The 23,524-nt window shown below is 46.8% G+C and overlaps 1 protein-coding gene across 4 annotated transcripts in view; it reads right to left on the bottom strand.

Annotated features, from left to right (window-relative positions):
- Nucleotides 1–10,744: 10,744 nt before the first annotated feature.
- Nucleotides 10,745–23,524, bottom strand: part of LOC119436630 (transcription factor SPT20 homolog) — an 81,958-nt gene continuing 69,178 nt past the window's right edge. For all 4 annotated transcript variants that reach the window (XM_037703552.2, XM_037703553.2, XM_037703554.2 and 1 more), the window contains 6 exons: nucleotides 23,421–23,503; nucleotides 18,751–18,796; nucleotides 16,238–17,273; nucleotides 14,525–14,582; nucleotides 11,882–13,887; nucleotides 10,745–10,956 (listed from right to left, as the gene is read on the bottom strand). In XM_037703552.2, coding sequence (XP_037559480.1) covers nucleotides 13,532–13,887; nucleotides 14,525–14,582; nucleotides 16,238–17,273; nucleotides 18,751–18,796; nucleotides 23,421–23,503 — 1,579 coding nt within the window. In that variant the 3' untranslated portion in view covers nucleotides 10,745–10,956; nucleotides 11,882–13,531. The remainder of the gene's footprint in view (nucleotides 10,957–11,881; nucleotides 13,888–14,524; nucleotides 14,583–16,237; nucleotides 17,274–18,750; nucleotides 18,797–23,420; nucleotides 23,504–23,524) is intronic.

Here is a 23,524-nt window from a genome sequence, read left to right as displayed (position 1 = left end):
CGTTGGGCTGCTAAGCACGAGGTCGCGGGATAAATTCCCGGCCGCGGAAGTCGCATTTCGATGGGGGCGAAATGCAAAAACGCCTGTGTCCCTTGCATTGGGGGCATGCTAAAGATCCCCTGGTGGTTAAAATTAAGCCGGAGTCCCCCACTACGGCGTGCCTCATAATCAAATTGTGGTGTTGGCACGTAAAACCCCATTATTAAATTTTCGTACAGCTCTTGCGTATTTGCTTTTTGCCCGTTTCAGATTCAGCTTTAAGCATACATCGATCAACCCTGCATGTGATCGTGAGATATGACTCTATCAGAAGCATGCGCTACGCTTCAGAAAGAGGGGAATGCTACCTTCATATCTTCTTTATGCTACAATGTCTAGACACATGGTGTCGATATACTTGCGTAGTTACAAACGCTAGCGATTTGTAATTTACTTTTACCCATCGTATACTGACGTCGCGTATCCCGCCCGTCAGCAGGACTGATATTAATTATGAATAGTGCAACAATTTCCGGACTGTTATCAATTATGACTTACACCCCGACCTTTGATTTGAAGAAAAGCTCGACCTCTAACTTCTACCACATCAAATTTATCAGCGGTAAGACGAGAAACACATATCCGAAATCGATGAACCCTTTCTCTGCAACACAAGTACAAAATCGAATACTAGATTAGTTCAGTACGCTCGAGCCCCAATAAAGTGGACGTATTTTGGTATTCCCACGTGGATTTGCACCGTTACCTTTTTGTTATTGAGTTTCATACATTTTGGTTTTCCGAATTCCTAGGAAAGAAAGTCACGCGCTATATTTAGTCATGAATCACGGAGAAATCAATTTTAATCTTGATGTCACTCCATATTTTCGATATCATTACTAGATTCGGATGATGACGGTGCCTCAACTCCCATTTGAAACGGGGTGGTGGAATGGACCACCACCACTCCAGCATACTAAAGAAGTTCTTATAAAATTCCAACGTCACTATATATGTTCTCATTTACATTTTATTCAGTCTATAATAAGCGCATGATTACACTATCCTGCGGGGATATACCATTCTACTGCGCTAAGCGGTTATGTCCTATGTACCGGGGTATCCCGTAGCATCATGGTCTCTTGAACATACACTCGATGCACTCGAAAAGGAAAATACAGTAAAAAAAGAAACAAAATCTCGAACTTAGGCGAGTTCTAATTGAGAACCTACGGCTCTGAAGTGGGTGCTATGCGACTAATGCATAAGCGCTTTGTGTTGCTTCGTAGTATTTATTAGGAATATATTCGGGGCGTTTTACGCCTGCTCGCACATCTTGCTGCAGCAAAGCAAACGGAACAATTCTGGTCAAAATCCTGTTGTTTTAATGCTACACGAGGTCGACTGTGTAGCAGTTGTTACCCAACTATTCATGAGAGAAAAAAATGGCTCTTGTAAACCTAGTTATCATGAGCGAAAGGCCTGTTTGGCTTGGTTTTGCAAAGGCTATGCCCACAGGCTTTCATTAATGCACGCTTCCGCGCTTGGTAAGCTTCTCTATGAGGTGCTAATCTTTCCTCCCTTTGCTCCGGTGTTTCAGCAGCCAACTTTGCCTTTACTCGAGATTTCGCAGCCTGCCGTCTAGCTATATCTACTGGATGGTTGGATTCAGCCTGTCGCTTGCGCTGAAGCGCAAGGACAGACGTCTCAGCCGGCGCGCCATCCATGGCGAGGCTGAGAGATGCAGCGCCGGCAAAGCAGCCGGTAAACCTTCGTCATTTCACGTGGTACCGCAGCGGCGACGCCTCTCCACAGCAGATCACGTGGCTTGACGTCACACCTGCCACACTTGTGCTCTGGCGGCTCGCGCTCAGGCGGCTCAAGGTCATTGCGACGTGATGAATGACCTTGCGAGACATGGCGTAGTAGAGCTTTCGCTCTAATATATAGCATTAAAACTCCTGACGTTCTTTACTTTTAATAGTTATAGCTTGGGAAATATCTACAAACACTCCACAGCTACCTTGGTTCTCCACAAGAAAAACAGAAAGTTACCTATCAAGAAAGGGGTCAGGCAAGGAAACACAATCTCTCCAATGCTATTCACTGCATGCTTAGACGAAGTACTCAAGCTATTAGACTGGAAAGGCTTAAGAGTGAGGATCAACGGCGAATAGCTCAGCAGCCTTCCCTTTACAGATGACATTGTCCTTTTCAGCAACACTTGGCACGAATTACAACAAATGATTGCGGACCTTAACCGAGAAAGTGCAAAGGTGGGGTTGAAGATTATTATGCAGAAGGCAACGCCTGGCAAGGAAACAAGAATTCAGGATCGCCAGTCAGCCTCTAGAGTCTGCAAAGGAGTATTTTTACCTATGTCAATTACTCACAGATGTCAATTACTCACAGGGGACCCTGATCATGAGAAGGAAACTTGCAGAAGAATAAAAATGGGTTGGAGTGCATACGACGACATACATTACCAAATCCTTACTGGGAGCGTACCACTGTCGTTGAAAAGTGTACAATCATGGCACTCTACCATTGCTATCATATGGGGCAGAAACTTAGAGGTTAACAAAGCTCGAGAACAAGTTAAGAAACGCACAAAGAGCGATGGAACGAAAAATGTTAGGCGTAACGTTAAGAGACAGGAAGAGAGCAGTGTAGATCAGAGAGCAAACGGGGATATAGCCGATATTCTAGTTGACATTAGGAGAAAGAAATGCAGCTGGGCAGGCCATGTAATGCGTAGGGTAGATAACCGGTGGACCCTTCAAGTTACCGAATGGGTGCCAAGGAAAGAAAATGGCAGTCGAGGACGGCATAAAATTAAATGGGGTGATGAAATTAGGAAATCTGCAGGCGCAAGTTGTAATCTGCTAGCGCAAGACAAGCGTTATTGGAGATCGCAGGCAGAGGCCTTCGTCCAGCAGTGGACATAAAAAAAAATTAGGACATAAAAATAGGCTGATAATGATGATGATGATGATGATGATGATGACCAATATTTATATTATGCCCTGAGGGAATATTAAACAATAAACAGCGCGCCTCGGCATCTTCTCCCATCCAGACGTCACTGTATCCCATACAGTCCTCACCCCCTCACCCTCCTTTCATATGAAGGACCGGAGAACCATAAATTTCTCTATGTCACCGATAACCCGTACCGCCCCTTAAGATGAATTTGGCCGCCTTCCTGGTCATTAATTGACAACAGTTACTGAGTAGTGCGCAGTGACGTTCAAGTGAAGAGCTATCTTACGTGAACATTCGTTCGGTTGCATAACTGGGGTTGCTAGGTATGTGAATGGGTACACTGCAGTGGGTGGAACTGTTTAGCGCAGTCATTAACTCGGGTCTGAGTGTCTGTCTTTTTTTTCGCTATCTTCATAACACTATCAGCTAACGCTCATTACTATGTTCATAAAACAGTCAGAAAATCATACGCAAAGTTATGCAGGGTGTCCCAGCTAACGTTAGACAAGCTGTTGAAGAAAACTGGTCAAAAACGTACCAAAGCAAATGAAGGAAAGAGTGGAGAAGGAAAGGCAGGGAGGTTAACCAGTTTAGCTCCAACCGGTTCGCTACCCTGCACATGGGAGCGGGATGGGGGAGAATGAAAGATGGGGAGGAGAGAGCAAATATTCCCAACAGGATGTAGCATGTGCCTGCTGCAACAAAAATGCGGAGACGACTAAGCACATCCTAATGGAATGCGAAGGTATTCATCCAGCGAGACCATTAGGTAACGTCCACCTTCCAGAAGTGCTGGAATTGAAAGCGGATGGAACCACTAACTAGTCAGCAGCCGAGGTAAGCAAGAGACGCTTAGAGTATTGGTAAGAAAAAAGTAGGGAAGAGATTGACAGGACCGCATCTGTGACCGGCATAGATAACTGTACAAGGTAGATATGGAGGTTTTAAGAAACAGCGGAAAGATTAAGGAGTGATAGGAAAAATGCTAGATAAATGAGCATGTATAGATTACCTGTTTAGCTCAAGCAAGCTAGGCGACTATTTGTCACAGCCCAGTTTCAAAAGGGATGCCAATCAAATCATCATCATGATCATCAACAGCTAACGAAGGCAGAAAAAGATGAGAGTATTTTGGAAAGCCACGAAGAAGAAAGGAGGGGACAACAACAACAACAAGGACTGGAATGAAGGCAGAGCGCACAGTCCAATGCAGAGCACAGTGCATTTTATCGCTAGGACATTAGTTGGCCGCGCGAAATGCATTGCAAGACAGGAGAGTCGGCGCTCTTTTTTCACCTTACTCCGTGGTCCTGCTTGCCTCAGATATGAACGGCCGCAACTTAACGATACGTTGTACACTATACCAGTGCGACGATGAACATACTTGTTATGCGCCCTCATTTATAGCACATGTCAACTTTCAGTTTCCTTTGAGCTGGTCTTTCCAACCCTGCGTGTACTGTGGCGCAGATTTTACCTAGCTTATTCTCTGCCGCAAAAAAAAAAAAATCAACGCCGTGCCTCGAGTTTAGTTTCATCAAGTGGTGTGAAGGACGATATGAACTTATTGAATGGTAGCTACCACACGCCACGATAGCTTAGTGGTTATGGCTTTGCGCTGCTGAGCTCGAGTTCGCGGTTAGATCTCGGCCGCGGCGGCCTTAATGCAGAAGTGTTCGCGTTGTGTGTACGCTTTCTTATCTCCTTTTCTATCTCCTGCCTGCATCATTTTGCTCTGGTTCTAATCAAAACGGTGGAGATTTTGCGATGAATGATATAGCTGTAACGGTGAAGAGCCTTTACAACGAATCGAGAATAGCGAGTGTCCATTATGTACACCGCCAAGCTATACGATATAACTAGCATCACCTGCAAAGGTGATCGACGTCCACGAAAAACAATGTGCGTGTAAATGCAGGCGTGTAAATGCGCCTAAGATACAAGGACGAAAGAAATGACAAGAGACACGTAGCGCATTACGTGTGTCTTGTCCTTTCTTTCGTCATTATATCTTAGGCGCATTTACACGCCTGCATTGCTCTTTATGTTGTTTGATATTTTGGGATCCACGGATGGTGGGTAGTACGTGCGTGTGTGCGAGTGGGCGCGCGTGCTCGTGCGCGTTCAGGAGCGGAGGGGGTGGCGCTCCTTTTGGCCGCGCCGATCACGATCCCCACCGCTGGCTCCACGGTTCACCCTCATCCTCTATCTCCGCCACTGGCCCATGACGTCATGCTCTGCCCTTTTGCACCGCACCTACCAATCACCGGCTCTCTTTCAGGCAGGCCGGCACCGACCACACTCTCCCTCGTTATCCAGCTACACTATATAAAAGATGATCACAATATATTCAGTCAGACTGAAGTCGCTAATAAATAAACGGAGGTAGGTTGTTTTACACTGCATACAGGATTGATTGATTGATTGATTGATTGATTGATTGATTGATTGATTGATTGATTGATTGATTTTTTGTGGGGTTTAACGTCCCAAACCAACACTGGGTCTATGGGAGACGTCGTAAAGGATAACTGCGGAATAATTTTAACCATCTGGGGTTTTTTTTAACGTGAACTTAAATCTAACGAACGAGAGTTTTAATACGATTAGCATTCTTTGGGAACCTCACCCAGTTTTCGGTATGTCTGTTTGTATGTCTGTCCGCGGCTAACCTCCTTCACACCAATTTGACTCACTGGGTAATCCATGGTCTAATGGGTAGTGCATTGGGCTGCTGTGCTGAGGGGACCACGTACAAAAACCAACCGTCGGACAAACTTGGGTCACTAGATATGAGACACTGCGTACGTGCCACGCTTAGATGAGAAAAAAAAAACTTCGAAACTTATCCGGTGCTCGGCGGCGCTAATAGACACCTCCTCCTAAAATGTGTGTACATATGCGTATATAAATAAAATGTATATACTATATTTAAATGTATGTGCTAAGAAAACGTATATCGAGAAAATGAATACGTCGAGCTCTTTAATAACGACACTGCACTTGTACGGATCACAACTCTGCATTTCTCTCGTTACCTTCACTATCGTAAGATATAAAACATATCATCCCTAATTACACACCGATCATAGGAAATATTGATAATCGCAATTTTGTCACCAATCATTTTAAAAGAACAAATCATTGCAATTTTTTAGATTAAGCCCCCACCTAAATGCGGTCGCCGCGGCCATGAATCGAACCTGCGACCTCGGGCTCAGCAGCATAACGTCATAGCCACTGAGCCACTGCAATGGATAAAGCTAAAGGATCGTGCGCGCAGAATTTTTTGCCTGTCGATACCCGCAATTTCGTATGTCGATGCCGGCCATTTGTTGTATATTAAACTATGTGTTCTAAACACTACAAGCGGGAATGAGTCATCGGTAATTTTTAATCTGGCGTAAGCAGGATGTTTATTCTGGTATCAATAAAATCTCCGAGGTGTCATACGCCCGCCGATCCACTTGCGTTCTCTGAAAAGCAAGCCTTACGCCACAGCACATTTAAGCTGTGTGGCAAAGTCCGCACAGTTCGGCACTCTGTTTCTTGCTTCTTTGGTTGCCACTGAAGAGTGAGTGTGAGACCCCGACTATACTTCGTGCATTAAGATACAACAAGGAAATGCAATCAGCTACTCCTTGTCGTCAGCCCAAAACGCGGCAACGCGCCTTGGCGCCCCACATGTTGTCTCCTAGCTTCCGCTCCGTCTTCCTACGAATCGCATTGGCTTCCTTCGCATTTGCTCCTAAATTGCACTGCGTCCCTGCTGTCTCATTATTATTCACCCTTTTAAATCCCGAATATTCCACTTGCCGAAGCTCAAGGAAGCAGTTGTTTTCTTTGTTTTCTTTCTCTCCTATCAACTATCTCTATGCATGACCTCCAGAGACAAGGACGAAATGTTCAAAGCAGTTGGGAAAGCAGGCTAATTAAACGTGAGGCTGGAATGCTAGCGATATCAGTGCCAATTTAATAGTTTTAACTAACCAAAGTTAATATTTCACCGTGATTAGTTTTGAGTGTAATGCCAACGCTAATTTTGAAGCCATGCTGGCTTCGTTAAAGGGCTTTACCGACTGTTCGGAACATACGGGTGAATTAGCCGTGGTCTGCTGCACACAGTAAAAATCTTGCACCCTTAAGGGAGCTCTTTCGTCTCATGGCTATAATCTCTGCCCTTTAAGCTATAAACAAAATTTACTGCACATGACAGCGAGCTAAAACTAGACCTGCGATGAGAGAAGGCGCGGTTGAAAACTCTCTACTAATTCTGACAACCTGGTGCATGCCGAAATTTCTTACACAAAAGTTTACAGTGATAGTAATGAAAGTTTATTTCATGAAGTTTTCGTGTGATCTCTTTACTGTTTCGTGCAGTTTTGGTGTCATCTGTTTTAGGGTCATGTCTACTTGCCACAAGAAGTCGCCAAAAAACAAAACTTCATTTGTCACCATCAAAGATTCGAGCTTACTCCTTATAAGGGTAACCGGTGTTACGTTATAGCTTGCGAGCAACAAGATTGCTTTTATTTTAGGTTCACCTAAACTTTATATACGTTAAAGTTCAACTTCACGCGGAATATATCCTACTTGTTCTTTATCCCATTGCTTCATGCGAGGAAATGAGAGAACTATCAGTCTGTCATGTTCACGCTGCCTTGTTGCAGCCTCTCTCTCTCTCTCTCTTGTTTTTGTGCGTGTGTTTTTAATTTCAGTGGCATGATTTTATGAAAGCCTTTATTTTCAATACCTGGCCACGTTACCTGGCCACTAGGCTACTTGGCTGCAGCAAATGCATTGTTGCAATACTGTAGTTGTTTTCTGCTGCAGCACACAAGAATCTTGCAAGAAAACGCACTTATCTATACTTTGTTTTAACTCTTTCGCTACTGCGAACTCTGCAAAAACGATCCAAGTATACCGATTTTCTTTATTTGTTCAAACATACTTATACGTGATGAGAGAGCCAGAAATATTCCACGGAAAATCTCTATTTAGAGAAAGATTTTGAAAAAGGTATGAAAAAACAAAGTTTGCTTAACCACAGTGCCATTATTAACTTCACTGTGAAGCTTCAAAATCCTAAGGTTAGTAGAAACGACGTATTCTTTTCACTAATATAGGGCGATACTATCATTTTAAGGAACGCCGACATAACTTGGCTTCGTCCGTTCTAAAAGTTGGCCTTTGTGTGGCACTCTTGAAAGCAAGGAATATGACATTGACTCACGCCTCAGTCTTAGCACCAGGTCGTAGATTCCTTTTAAGTGCTTCTATTGCAATCACCTAATAATTGTTTTGAGCGCAAGAAGTGTCTCCTTGTTGGCTTTTGGTTTTTAGCAATTGGCAGATTATACTTGGGGAAGTGACGAGCGACAAGCCGTGGCATGAGTAGCTGAAAGTTTGCATCCATTTTGTTGCTTGAGATCGGGATTTCTCGTCATTCAGAGCATCTACAAGACAACGACGTCATTTTGGAAAGCTGTAGTACGAAAACGTGCTACTCTATTGTGTCACCTGTCGCACAACATGAAAAAAAAAATTACTATATGCAGTTAAGGAAAACTATCATATGCGCGGTGAAGCCAAGCTTGTGTTTGCAGCCTTTATGTTGGTCGGGCCCAGCCCGTCTTCAGTATGAGCGGTAAAAATTTCAACGATGAGTCTGGCTCGTCCACCACAGAAAAAGAGCTAAAGCAATGTTTTATTTGCCTACAATACCGGATTACCCGTTTTTCATTGCTTTCTCGCTAATTAAACCAGCTTATATTGCACTTAATGATAAGCAACCAATGTTCCCAGTGCTATTGCCAGCGAGCACATATCCGTTCTGGGTAAGATCACAACAAAATCACGACCTAAAACCTATACATACAGGGCGTTTCACGTAACCTAAACCAAACTTCAACGATAGACTGGCACACAATGAGACCGACAGTATATTATTCGTAGTGGTCCGGAGTTATCCATACCGTTTTTTGAAGTGTGATTAGTTAGCTAATTAGTAATGCAAATCTAGAAAAAAAATGGGCAGAACTCATCTACGATGGCTATACAAGCATGCGAACAGCCGAAACGCGGCATGTATGAGGTGCACGTTGTATTGCAGCCGGACTCCTCTCTTGCACTTGCTTTTCGACACACTGCGCCTTCTGTCGGCGTCGCCGTGAAGTGCGCGCATACTTAGTGGCCCATGCACAGTGACCCAAGTTGGCGTCAAAGAGGTTCATTGAAGAGCGGCCCATACCCAGCGGCACATGCCCACCTAAACAGCACGTATTTCAGACTGCACTACCTTCAGGATCGGCACGCATTTTAGGTGAGATACCTAGATAGCTGGATAGCCGGAAAGAAAGCTAGTCTGACATTACAAAAGATGCTATTCGCGGGAATACTTGTTCTAAGCTATGAGTTGTGTCATCAAAATTGTGAGCGTACTCAGAAATGCACAATAATGTTTGTGTCCGTGACGTTATGTTTTACGTGGTTCTTTTCTTCAAGCTCTGAAGAAAGCCCGCGAATTATGAAAACAAAGTGACGCAACTGCGCTATCGCGTTTTTGGATGGCAACGCTCCCAATCGTATTGCGAAAGAACGAACTAGGTAAAATGTGTAGGTTAAATAATAATAACTAGGTAAAATAATGTCACATAAATTAGCAATTTTCTTGCGAATTCGCAACCAAACCCATATCTTTAGCAGTTATAGTCACAGTAAAATATCAAATGCCCGGAGCCGTCGGAACTTGGAGCTGCTTAGCGAATCAGAATGTTCACTTGTTCACCGCCGAATTGCCTGGCCGAGTATCTGCATGTGGCAGTCATCCTGAAGCTAGCTGGTTGCTGACCTGTATGGTCAGCAACGTATATAAATACTGCCGTTCCGCTACTGTTGGTGCTCCTGTTAGGTGCCATCTGCGCATGAGCATATTCGCTGGCTCCTGCCTTTTGCAGTAACGGTATAACGTTAAAAAGGCTCCCACGGCGTCACAAAACTCCTGCACTCAATTCCGCTTCTCATTAGCGCTTGCAAATTTACTACAAATAACACTGAACGCTGGATAGAGGTTCTTTTTTTCCCCCGTTGTTCTATTCTAAGCTCTGTCGTCGTCGTCGTCGTCGTCGTCGTCGTCGTCGTCGTCGTCGTCGTTGTTGTTGTTGTTGTTGTTGTTGTTGTTGTTGTTGTTGTTGTTGTTGTTGTTGTTGTTGTTGTTGTTGTTGTTGTTGTTGTTGTTGTTGTTGTTGTTGTTGTTGCAAAATGCAAAAGCTAGCTCGAACCCCACGCGAGACTTACTTTTTCTTGCTCATTTTCGCTTGGTAGATAAGCTGCTTCGTATTTCGCAAATTTTCTCGGATATTGCAAGCATCAGCTCGAATAAGGCACAGACAAAAAAGGAAATACGGTGCGCACGTAGACGGCGCAACTTATTTATCAAGTTCCCTCCTATGTCCGCACCTGGTTCGCCGAAGTGATGTTTACAACAGCGTGGATGGCCAGCTCTCCCAAAGTGCCGTCTATAGACTGGACTGGACTGGAAAAACTTTATTTAGGTCCTGCAGGACGCGCTTAGCGCGTAGCGGGCGTCTCCCACGTAGGGACCGACAGGGAATGGAAACCCAAGGAAATCGTTCTCTTTCTTCATCGTAAAAACAGTCACTGTTCTCCTCGGTCATTTCCCGCACACACAACCCTTATAGGGAAGCTCTTCAAGCTCTCCTTTGCGAGCGGCGTTCACCGCACAAAAAGCACACAGGACAATGGGCTCGCCAACAAGAAGTATCTTTTTCTTTATCATTTATTGAAACATCAACATAAAAAACAGCACCCAAACAGAAATTCAGGCGTATAACAATTTTCTTAAAAATGCGCGCTCGCCTAAAGCTTTGATGTTCTGAACGCGTTTTTGCAAGAGCATTGCCTAATAACGTTCGTTCTCTTTTCCTGACAGAGGTAGCAGGTCACGCATCACGTGCGAATTCGGCGTCCCGACTGTGGAAGAGAGAAAGAGAGAGAAAAGAAGGAGAGAGTATAGTAAGAAAGAGGGGGGAAAGGCAGAAAGAGAGAAGCTGAGAACTAAAATTCCAAAGCGGTTTCTGGAGCTCTTGCAAGACTGAGGCACAAAGTGTACGTGCGCAGAGAGCACACCTAGCGAGTTTTCACTTCTTTTTTTTTTTTCTATGTTCACTGACTAGAAATACCATCCACCGGTTAGTTGAGAAACACACCGAACATATCTAATCACAGCATCAAAAAAGTTATACCAAGTATTATTGAAAGTGGCTCACACATAAGCAGACAAAAAAAAAGAAAAAGAACTCACGATAGCATGTGTACTTTTACACCCACCAAAAAAGCGTATTATAAAAACGTGATACATGGATATAAATACCAACGTACTATGTTAGTGGAAATATGTTACCAGAAGACTCGCTCAAATCACTCGGCTGTCCGTCAACTCAGTGCGCGGGTCAGGTGTTACTGCTTGTTCGACTGTGGCGTTGTGATCGCTCGCGCTTTCTTGCCGCAAATTTTTTTTGGGGGGGGGGAACTTTTATTGGAAGCATTACTTCACATTTTAACATGAAACTAAAATATGCACATGAGCACTGGTTTCTTTGTTTGAGAGAATACTTTACCGAATTAAATATTTACAAGAATAAAACTGTGGCTCGTAACAAAACCAGTATTCAGTTTTGCAAATCTATTCTTAGGCCCCTAATAAAATAAAAGAACACCTTAGAAAGAAGCATGCACCTCACATTTTGTATTTTCTTGTACGTTAAGTAGGGTTTCTTAGACGTTGACGTGTAATAGATTAAATTTAAGAATATTACTTAATTAGGTTTTGTGAAACACAAACCAATAGCGATAAATCTTTTTTTTTTAATTTCAGAGGGGCACGAATAATATTTACCTTTAACAAGGACAGCACACCGCTTGGTAAAGGCGTGATCTGTGGGCCCGCTGGTCCTGAGTCAGTGTTAGTATTTTTGGTTTAGTAAAAGTGAGGCAGATTATGTGCAGAGTAAAACCAGCTGCGTCGCTGTATATTTACAGTCACACTTCCCTCTGGTCTGTTAATCGTGGGCAGAAGTCGGAGGGCAGAATATGTTAGGTCACCAAGCCACTTTGAAAAAATGTTATTGGCGCCAACGGGCGAAATGTAGAATACTTTCGCCCTTTCATATCGTATCACAGTTTTTCTTTTAAATGTGTGTGCGCGTGTAGTTTGTAAAAGCCTTTTTTCTCGCAATTTAATAAAAAAGCATTTATGCCACGAATAACCATGCGTAAGCAGTGCTTTGTAAATTGGCTTCACTTAAGAAGAAAAATAAATAGTACACCAGGCAATGGTGCAGAGCGCATGTACAATCCGCAAAGAGGCGGGCTTATATAACACAGACAAACTTAAATAAGCAGTGAAAAACTCCAACGTCTCGCGAACGTCTCTCTAAAATAATTGTGACAATTTCCGCGGTGCAGCTACACACTAAATCTACCCTTCAGGTCACCCGGCAACGAATTCGACTTCTTCGTTTCTCAGGCTGATATAATATATTGCGAAATCTTCGCAATCTGTTCAGTTAGTGTGTGTGTGTGCAGCTCAAAAAAAGGGTGACGTCCCTGGTGCAAGTTCCAGCCGCACATGGTCGAGTATTCTGTTCATGGGCGGACCATGTGACGGGTGAGTGTAACCTAAATGAAGGTCCTAGCGTCAGTTTTTATTGTTTGTTTGTTTACGTCTATTTGGATTAGGCGCTCTTGTCTGAACATCGCGCTAGTCATTTACTTTCCATTTGCCGGACATTTGTTGTCACCTTGTCACCTCGCCGTATCACTTCGAGCAGTCAGCCCACCACGCTATATTTCATTATAAAATAAAACAATAACCATGCGAAGAACATGCACCAGGAAGATCACGTATCTAACCACTCCCCATATCTTTCTAGTCCATCACGCCGGGGTGGTATACCGGCTCCACAGACCACGGCCGCTTAGCATACGGTGAAGCTTAGTACTCCATTACTTTTAAGTAAATCCCTGTCGCTGAGTTTATAGCGTAGAGCCGCGTGAGTGAAGTCACTCGGAACGAGGACAGCCTTATTCGGTTTTGTAGCAAGCACGAGGCACTATCCGTCCTGCAAGTCGTCGAGATATATTTACGAAGGCTAAACACACTCAAAGTGTTGCAATTCAGGTGTGGCCGCACCGAAATGTGGTCGAGTCACATTAACGTCATCTTGCTGCTTGAGAACAAGCGTGAGCTTAACATTTATGCTAGCAGGTCAATCGGGAGGTAGAGACCCCGTGCGATTCACGGCATCGAAACAGCAGCGGCCTGGCTTCCGTCTGAAGAACCTGTCCGGTAGCACAGCGAAGGCGCAAAAAGGGCCGTGGTCTGGGGAGCGTGCGTGCGCGCGGTGCGAAGGGAAAACGAGGTGCAACGGGGGACGGTGTGCGCACGCAGTGTTAGGGCGCGGAGGTGTGGTGGCAGCGTTCCCGCACATCTCCTACGGCGGGGGACGTAAGGGAACCCTACGCGGCTCCGAAGGGAAGGGACGCTCTACAGGTAATGGGAGGAGTTCGGCGGTGGCCTGTAGGTGGCCGGCACGCCGCAGCTGGCGTTCTGGTGGATGTACTCGTCGGGCCGGTGCAGGCCGCTGCGGCTCACGGGCCTCGGCTCGAACTTGGGCGAGGACTCGGCCTGCGGCGGCGGCCAGGCGATGTCGCGCGTGCGGCGGCCCAGCGACGGAGACCGCGCGAACGGCGGCGTCCGCGTGCCAGACGTGGGCGACTGCGGCGGGTGCCACGCGTTCAAGGTCGAGCGGCTCGGAGGTCGAGACGGGAAGCCGCCTTCGTCTCCGTTGGCCACGCCGGATTTGGGTGGTGGCCACACGAACTGCTTGGCGCCCTGCGAACCTGCGCGCAAGGAGATGATGATGCCGTGGTGTCCACTGGTATACAGCGTCACGTGGTACTTACGTCTGCTTACCGCACACGAACTACTACGAGCAAGCAACAGCCACGCGCTCAAATGTTTTCATTGCCAATGTATATCACAAAGGTTTACTCGCGCTACTTATTACGCCGGCTTGCACCACCAGCGCATTTTCTAAGTATCTCAATATTACAAGACAATCTCCAGATTTTAATGAAATCGCTGCAATTGTTCCTTCCATTGCTATCAGTTTAAGTTTTCCTTTCGAACTAACTCTTCATTATCTTCAAGTTTTGCGTTCTTGTATGGAAAGCGAGAGACGTGTTAATTACGAGCAATAATTTTCTCCACACAGTCGGCTGAATGATTGTCTCCAAGGTGTTATAGCGAAATTCGGGCGATACAAAAATAAACCTGGTGACAGTTTTCTCTCCTTTCGTTTTTTTTTTCTTTCTTTCTTTCTTTTTTTTTTTTTTTGTGTGCGTGTCTATTGCTTTGCGCGAACACAACAGTGTTGGCACGCTTATCGCTAGTACATCTAGTAAAGTACTAATCATATTATTGTATGCTCGTTGCAAATCAGGCTCTTATTGTAAGGTCCATGAAGTGTTCACTAACTTTGACGTGTCAGTTGCGGGGAAAATCCCGTCTTAGGTGTCCATCGCACGCTCGATTCCTGGAAAGAAGAAAAAAGCGGTATGGTTATGAACGCGCATCATATTTAACAACGTTTTTATCAGTATCATAAAAAGCCAACAAACAATGACACCAAGGACAACATACGGGAAATTACTTGTACTTACTAATTGAATTAAAGAAATGATCAATTAATTGAAATGAAAACGGATGAAAAAACAGCTGTCCGCAGATGGGGAACGAACCCACGTCTTCGCATTACGCGAGCGATGCTCTCACCATTGAGTTAACGCGGAGCCGTTTTCCCATCCATTTTCTGGGGCATTTAGGTTTTTCACAACTAGAACTAACCCTGGGAGTGTTAGCCAGCGTCACCACTCACAAACCTAGGGGCGGATGTGGAACATCTTTTCTGCCGCAGGCGTCACGAGCACGTGATCTTTTTGGGTGATGGCAACTGGTCAATAAACCCACATATGTTACCTGAAGGCATCAATGTTGCCGGATTCGAGCCCTCGTTATGTAATGAGCGAGAAAAGAGGGAACCGAGGGGCCCGATTTTTATTAATCATATCATAAGAAGCCAACAAACAATGACACCAAGGACATCACAGGGGAAATTACTTGTACTTACTAATTGAATTAAAGAAATGATAAATTATTATTAAATTTATTAGTAATTTATTAATACATTTTATTAGTAGTAAAACGAAAATAAAAGAAGCACTTAGCCACGTTACACTAGTGAGGGTTACTCGTTGTCTCATGTGAACGTCAATACGTTCGAGTAATAACAACATCAAAGGATAAAGAGAGGCCTTTAGGACCGATGTGTTAAATATAACAGCTTCAGCGGGCGATGACCTGCAGTAAGGCGGTAAGGCGTACAGTATTTGAGGAAATAATTTATTGCAACTACCTGCGTCGTTGGCCAGAGTGGCTATTAAACGCAAACATAAGAAAAGGCAATGATTCGTACAGGCGTAACCATAACCGAACCTAACAAAGCATACTCATATACAGAGATCAAACCCTGATCACTGTTGCTTCGCATTATAAGTACTATAAGGTGCTCAGGATACTGAAACCAGATTATTTTGCTTTGGTGTCCGGCTGACTATCACTGGCCAAAGTGTTCCCTTGAGGTTGATGTTTCTAATGTGTAGGACCATAAACTCGGCGTCACTTGGTAAAACCACACAAACACTGCTATTTCCGGCGTAGGTAGCGTGCGCATGACATTAAACACTTCGACATTTACAGCAGCGTGTAACGAATCTGCGCAACATGGTGTCAAGTACAGACTGCGTACAGAGAATGTCCTAAGGAAATTTCGACCCCCCTGTCCCGGTACATTTCTATGCTGTCGCGTCTACATTGCTGCTCTTGTGGGTATGAGCAAGCATACGCCCATACCTGCACGTGGTATGGTTACAAGCGGTCGAAAAGACCAGCGCTTATCAGGGTACCGTCCCACGTTCTGGTCGCGTATTGAAGTCCTGGTACGTAGTAGGAGTAATTATGTTGCTCATTTAAATAAATAGATAGATAACTGAAGAAAAATGAAGGGAAGGAAAATTGCTGTTGACCGCAGTAACTGTCTGACACAATCTGCTAACACCTGAACTGTGGTCAGCAGTGGTGGGAGGAGGGTTGCGGTGGAGTATTCGCGTCGGTAGTCGTCCTAGTACCCACCTTTGGTGGCCACACGTTGTCGCGCGCCCGGCGCGAGACCGTGGGCGATCCTAAAGGCGTGCCGGGCATCCTGGACTGCTGTTCCTCCCAGATCCTATTCTCCCAGCGCTGCGCTTGAGAGCCCACCTGCTCCTGGTGCTGCGGCGAACTGGCCACGGCTGTACTCTGTTGGTAGCGCTTCTGGGCTTCTTGTTGGGCTCGCTGCACGTTCAGCGGCTCCCGCTGAGCGTTCTGGAAGCGCACCTGCTGCTGTTGTTGCTGCTGATACTGCTGATGCTGGGCCCTTCGCTGTTGCTCTTCGAACTGCCGGCGGCGGGCGGCCTCTTGTTGCTGCTGCTGTTGCTGCTGCTCGGCGTTCCTCCGCCTCAGCTCGTCCTCCCTACTCTTCTGCTCCTCAAGGTATCGCTGGTACTGCTGCTGGTGCTGCTGGTACTGCTCGTACTCCTGCTGCTCCTGGCGCCGCTGGCGCTCCTGTTCCTCCTGCTCAAGTCTCCTCTGGCGCTGCACCTCCTCCTGGCGCCTCCTGCTCTCTTCCTCCTGAAGCACGCGTCGGCGGCGCTCTTCTGCTTCGCGGAGCCTCCTCTGTTCGGCGTCGAACTCTACGCGTCGGAAGTCCTGCGGTGGTTGGCGGAAGCGGCCTTCTTCGTACTGCGCCTGCTGCAGGCGCTCTTCCTCGTACTGGCGCTGCCTAAGCTCGGCTTCGCGAATCTTCTGCTGACGCTCGTCGAGCTCCTCGTAGCTGCTCTGCCGCGCGTGTTGAGCCGGATAGCTGGCTGGTTGCTGCTGGTAGCTCGGCTGTTGGTAAGCCGGCTCTTGGTAAGCTGGCTGTTGGTAGCTGGGCTGTTGGTAGCTATGCAGCGGCGGGGGAGGCGGTATGTAGGTGTGGTGCTGCTGAACAGGAGGCGTACCGGGAGTTCCCGGGCTGGAGAAGGTCACGTGGTGCCCGGACGAAGAGTACGGCCTCTCTGGCTGCGGCGGTCCACCGCTATAAGATGGAGGCCGCGGTTTTGGCGGAGGTGTTGGAGGCGCAGTAACCCTGCAGACAGTAACAGCGGAGTTTGATACGGTCGCACTGGGCGGGCAAGCTTCAACATCATTTTTCTAAATCAGATCCGCGGGAAGTCAGAGCCCTTGTAAAAAAATACAAATATTTCCTCTATAAGTGCATGCACGCCCGTGATGCAAGCAAAACCATAGTACTTGTTCAAACGTGTGTGTGTTCTCTCTTCGGCTATACGTTCTGGAAGCGAACGCTTTTTGGTGTCGTTAAAAACCGAGACGAAACATTTGTGCAGATCCCACGCACTGTGAGAATCTATGTTATGCTAAGCATTTTGCGGGTACCTGGCTAATCAGCATTGTTTGGGGTTCCGCAAACCGCTACCAGATGAACCAACGTGTTTGTGTAAATTCACTAGTGTGTTTGGATCACGAGTATGTGTGGCGACAGCAGCACGACGACGATGACCATGACGAAGACGATCATATGGCAGGGAAGGCATATTCACGCCGAAAGTTTGACGCGATTTTAAGGCATAACGATCGTTGGGTTCTGCATGGGTATAGTAGACGAGAATAGCGAGAGAAACACGGATTGTGACGTCACCAGCTACTATGTGTTATACAATGGTAAGTACCCATGGCTATGTCACGTGGTTTGTATTAAAACGACCATGGCATTCCGGCGAAATAAATGTTAAACATGATTAACTTGGGTGGTCATGAAGTTGGTACAACGTCGCATAGTTTCTACCTAGCGTAAACCACTACGAGGAGAGTGCTCGCGAAAGTGGGCCGGTTCCGGAGATAGTGCAGTCTAACACGGCGCCCCAAAGCACGAGCTGTCACAAGTAAAGACGCGAAAGAAAAAAAAAAAGATCGTGGCATAGTGGTTGGAGCACCGGGCTGCTGTGCTCGACGGCAGAGGTTCGATTCCACCATTGGTCACACGTTATTCCCTTTTTATTAAAGCGACGCCAGACAGCAACCTACCAACCTGCATACCCACCTTACCTACCTACCGTGAAGTGCCAAGATGATGCAAAGAATGCTTCGCATTAAATATAATGATGCGAGTTAGTCACATCAAGGCTCTTCTTTAAGCAGTCCACTTAGAACCCCAAATTCCTTAAGTCATTGCTTCATAATCGCAACAACGTATGCCTTGGGCTGTTTTCAGAGTGAAAAACAAGAATTAGCTCGGTAATGGTTCAGGGATAAAACTTGGTTTTATTTTTAGTGTAGTTGCGCACGATTCGCGTGGATCACTGGTGAATCCTTATATCATCAGCGTGATTTCCTTGTATTTTCTACTGTTTTCTAAACCTTTTATTGTAGTGTGATGAACACTGGCAAAAAACAAAATTTGCGGGGCAATTTTTTTTACCTTTTCATTGAGATGAAAATGATTAGAGGAGTCGTTTTCTCCGTATACTTGTAACTGGCTACTCATTTTGATTTGGTTAAAACAGTAATTAAAAAAGAACAATATATAATTTTTTGTAGTAACTTACCTCTGCACCGCAGTCGTCCCGTTCGCGGTTCGATATGGGTTTCCACCTGAAAGATACGGCAAACGCAGGCGTCACGGGAAAATAGGGAGAACAGTCTAAGAGTCTGTAAATTATCATGCTCACAAACTCATTGGTATCGAAGGTAGAAGTAGGCGTTCTACTTTAGTCATCCACAGCATCCACGAAGAGCCAAATGAGACAGGAACGGATCTCAAGCATAAATTACAGAGAAAGCCCAATATAAGCTCCCCATTAAATGAGTATCCGTCAGCCGTATATGCAGGCTTTGCAGGACTGGTCCTAAACGGGGAATTATTATCTTCCCTCCGAATTATAATAAGAAAGTAGCTATATTTAAATATGTTTTCAATCTGAAAGGAAGGACTTTTTTTTCATTCAGAACGACTATTCTCAGGCCACATTGAAGAAACGTAAGCTGTTATGGGAAAGTGCTGGACATGAGAAATCGCTCGGGAAGATTCTGTTATCGTGAAATATTCCATTACAGCCATTCTATTATTACACTGAAAATTTGTTACTAAAACTGAACATTTTTGGTCATGCATTTGCTCTGTGTTCGATGTACACACCACTGATTATCTATTAAAGCCAAGTGAGCATAAGATTCGGTTTGATAAAAATAAGCTTATAGTGGTTCACGATTTCAGCCTACCGGGTATTTATTTACTGGGGCCGTATTGAATCGTGGACGCCGGTACTGCCTTTGATGCAAATGCCATTTTTGACATTATGCTCCACCACAACCTTGTGCAAGTTGTACGTGAACCGACCCGATTGGGAACCTGATTTGGCTCGCTCCTTGACCTTGTGATTCTTGAACGCTCCTTTTTTTTTTTCAATTATTCTGCATACGGATGACGGGAACTGAAGGCGCATAAAGTGCGCGGTATTACCCGCTCCTTTTACCAGACACCCAACGAACTTCTCGTACCGCAGCTACGTTCCACTGGCGGCTGCCAGACGTAGGAACTTTGGCACGAGCAGGAAAGTTGTTAGCGTTAGCGCGTGGCCTGAACTGGGGACATATCCTGCAATGATCACTTTCGGCGATAGTATTGCCTCGGCGATAGTATCGCCACAGGCGCGCGCTGATTAACTGGTTGAGCAAAATCGGATGAACTGATTGGCTAGTTGAGCATTACGTGACGCGAAGGGCGATAGTATCGCCGAAGTGATCGAAGCCGAATACGCCCCCTGATGCCCTGCTTCCGAGATCGGCTCACTCCCACCTCAGCGTGCACAGCCTCCGGGAGTGACTCGCTCACTGCACCAGCAGGGTTCTTGCGAGTTGTGCAATCCGCGGTTGAAGAAAGTGTGAACAAGAAGCGACGGCACGCCAAGGAAGAGCAGCGCGAACGTCGGCGCCACAGATACGAGAGGAACCGCGCGGCGCGACGTCAGGTCCAGTGTGCAGTTGCGCAGCGTCAAAGGAGAGAAGCTTCGACTGAACGCTCAAAGGACACTGCTGTGCAGACGAAGATGAGGCGTATTACGTTCTAGCGACGCTTCGGCGAGTACAGAGCACCAAGTTTTGTGCGTGCGAGCGAACTGTATATTCGTAACGACAACATCAACTGCCTGGGCCTTTCGGAACGACAAACAATGAATCAGTGCAAAGAATGATGCAAACGATACCTGGATTAGAGCACTGCACGGGCTCGGGCTTACCCGAAAGCCCGGGCCCGGCCCGGCCCGTGGGCCGGGCCGGGTAGAGCAGTTTTTTCACGGGCTCGGGCCGGGCTCGGGCACGGCGTGTGCTTTTTGACCCGGGCCGGGCTCGGGTTTTTTGACGCGGGCCCGGGCCGGGCTCGGGCTTTCTGTGAGTTATTCTCGGGCTTCACAACTCTGAAAAACATGTATTTTTCGGTCTCGGGCCGGGTTCGGGCCGGTTTCGAGCCGGGCTTGGGCCGGGCTCGGGCTTAAGGTAAAGGGGTGGCGGGCCGGGCCGGGCGGGTAACGTAGATTATTTCCGGGCCCGGGCCGGGCCCGGGTCTCGCCATAAATGTTTTGATCGGGCTCGGGCGGGCCGCCCAATGTAAAAACGGGCCCGGGCCGGGCCCGGGCCGCAAAAATTGGCCCGTGCAGTGCTCTAACCTGGATAGCTATGCACGGTAAAGTAAAACACTGTCGCCAGAACTTTGTTTCGTAGTTCATGCGGAGAACGCCGTGATTATTTATCTGCATTTCTTCTGCTGGCCGGAGAAAAAAAATTCCGCCGACGTCGGCGATTCCTCTGGCGCTGAACGCGTTTTACTAAGACAGCAGAATGCTATCACAGCTGACCCCGCCATTCTGTGCAAAGTAAATTCTTTGCGGTGCGCACAAATTCCCGTCCTCGTCTGCTACAGTATACTGTTTGCTCTGGCTTCAAAATGCACGCGCAGACACCACCGCTCTTAGAGTCCGTGTTGGGCGCAAAACCTTGCACAAATTACCAAGCGTGAACGTTGCGCAATGGCGTAGCAGTACCGGTTCGAGGGCCGCAGCAGCAACCATATGGCGGCGGCCGGCACGAGTAAAGGTGGCCAACTTCTCTATCAAAACAGCGTCCATTGGAGCGCTATATTAGCAGCAGCGAGCGGTCAATTTGAATCGCATCGCGGCACGTTTGTCGAACCAGGGCCGCGAATGAGGGCACGGAAATGTAAACGGAACGGTGAAGGTAAACGAACGATCGGAGGAAAAGAAAGCGGTGCCCGACACGCCCGCGCGCTATCGAAAACACTGGGTCTGGAACCCCCAGCGGTGGCGGCGGAGCGGCAAGCTTGCATTCCGGGGCTGGTTTTAGCGCAGTGCGTCGCCGCGTCTCGCCGGGCGTCTCTCTCCTTGGGCTCGGCCCAAGAGCCGGTTTATTTTGGCGCAGAGACATTCCGTCGCAGGAACAGCGGCTGTTGCGCGGCGCAACGTTGGAAACGGGACGGGCGGGAGATGTTGCTGGCCTTTCTCATTTCGCAGTTTTCGCTCCTGCGCAGCGCGGTGGCTAGGCGCCCTGCGCTTGGCTTTCCAGCCCTGAAATTCGTTACCAGGTCGCGCTATCCGCAGCCTCAGTTCTCCCGCTTCTTCTCCTTCTTCTTTTTTTCACCAGCCTAGTGGCCAAAGGAAACAACTGCCAGGAGCGTGTCACCATTGCGTGTCTACTGCGCATATCCACGAAACTCATGAAATAAGTCGCTATAACTGACCGCATCGGCAGCGGTACCGTTTGCCTGCGCAACGTGACGGGGCCACGAGATTTATGAGCACCAGCATGGCGCCTGCTCAATAAATCTAACCCACGTAACGGTGATGCACTTTGAAACCGACGTAATAACAAAATTCGAAGGCGCAGTTAACAGCACTGCTGGCTGTTTCGGAGAGAACGTACCGACGGTTATTTGCTCTCACCCGCCGTGGTTGTTCAGTGGCTATGGTGTTGGGCTGCTGAGCACGAGGTCACGGGATCAAATCCCGGCCACGGCGGCCGCATTTCGATGGGGGCGAAATGCGAAAACACCCGTGTACTTAGATTTAGGTGCACGTTAAGGAACCCCAGGTGGACCAAATTTCCGGAGTCCCCCACTACGGCGTGCCTCATAATCAGATAGTGGTTTTGGCACGTAAAACCCCAAATTTAAAATTTTTTATTGCTCGAGATTAGAAGACCGCAATTTAAATGTCTACAAATTAAGACTTATTGAGGTTTGTTGCAGCTGTTCTTAAAATGTCTGTACTTCTTTATCCCTTTCACTGCCACTGCCGAGTATACTCGTTTTGTTATTTCGGCGCATTCCCTGCCTCTGAAGAAACAACTCGTGCAAAAATGGACATCGCGTACCTGTTGTACCATCTACAGAGAGGTCGTAAAAACACCTAAAACTTGTAAGTTAAATTTGTAATAGCAGGTGGAGCAAATGTCTCGGCGCTCTGTCGCCCGGTCTCAGCAGGACAGCCCCGGCAAACCAGTGTGGCAGGTCTATCTGTACTTTGACTGACGAAGGGGTTTGTAAGCTGTTGATGAATTCGGTGTCGGAAGAAAGGGACGATTAAAAAAATTAAAATTAAAGTATGGTGCTTAACGTACCAAAACCACGATTGATTACGAGGCACGTAGTGGGGGCCTCCGGAATATTTCGGACCACCTGGGGTTCTTTAACGTGCCCCTAAATCTAAGTACACGGGTGTTTTCGCATTTCGCCCCCATCGAAATGCGACCGCCGTGGCCAGAGAGCAACGATGAAGAAACAGTTCAGGTTGCTCAAAATGTCCACTAAACTAGCACACGAAAAAAATCCAGCAGTCAAAGGGTTATACAAGTTTGCTTTGTCCCGCTCCAACTACCGGCTTGTGTTGTCAATAACAGCAAGCTAATTGGTTGCATAATATTTTATTTTTTTTAATCACATATATGTGACATATCTACAAAATCTATTCTAACCAGGGTGTGAAGAATAAGGAAAACCGATCGAGGTGCCGGATATTTAGTGACAACCACCTATTTTCGGCTACATTGTCTATTGGCTTTCTATAGTTGCTGCGCACAATGTGCAACTCCGGCGTTACATCCACCCATAGAGTGTTGCGAGTAAACTGTGGCTTGCGCTTTGATGTGTTCGTTGTTGTCGTCGTTTCCTTCATCCCAAGTGGCACATACCCACTATGGAAGGGCTTACCAATTTCGTCTTCGCTCAGAGCCTGTAGAACAGCGGAGCGAACGAGGGTCTGGGGCAGCCCCACGGGTTGGATGTTGTTGACCCTGCGCACAACGTCGTAGGTT

Source organism: Dermacentor silvarum, chromosome 1, assembly GCF_013339745.2.
Source record: "Dermacentor silvarum isolate Dsil-2018 chromosome 1, BIME_Dsil_1.4, whole genome shotgun sequence".
NCBI classification, from domain to species: domain Eukaryota; kingdom Metazoa; phylum Arthropoda; class Arachnida; order Ixodida; family Ixodidae; genus Dermacentor; species Dermacentor silvarum.
This window is presented reverse-complemented; position numbering and strand designations above follow the sequence as displayed.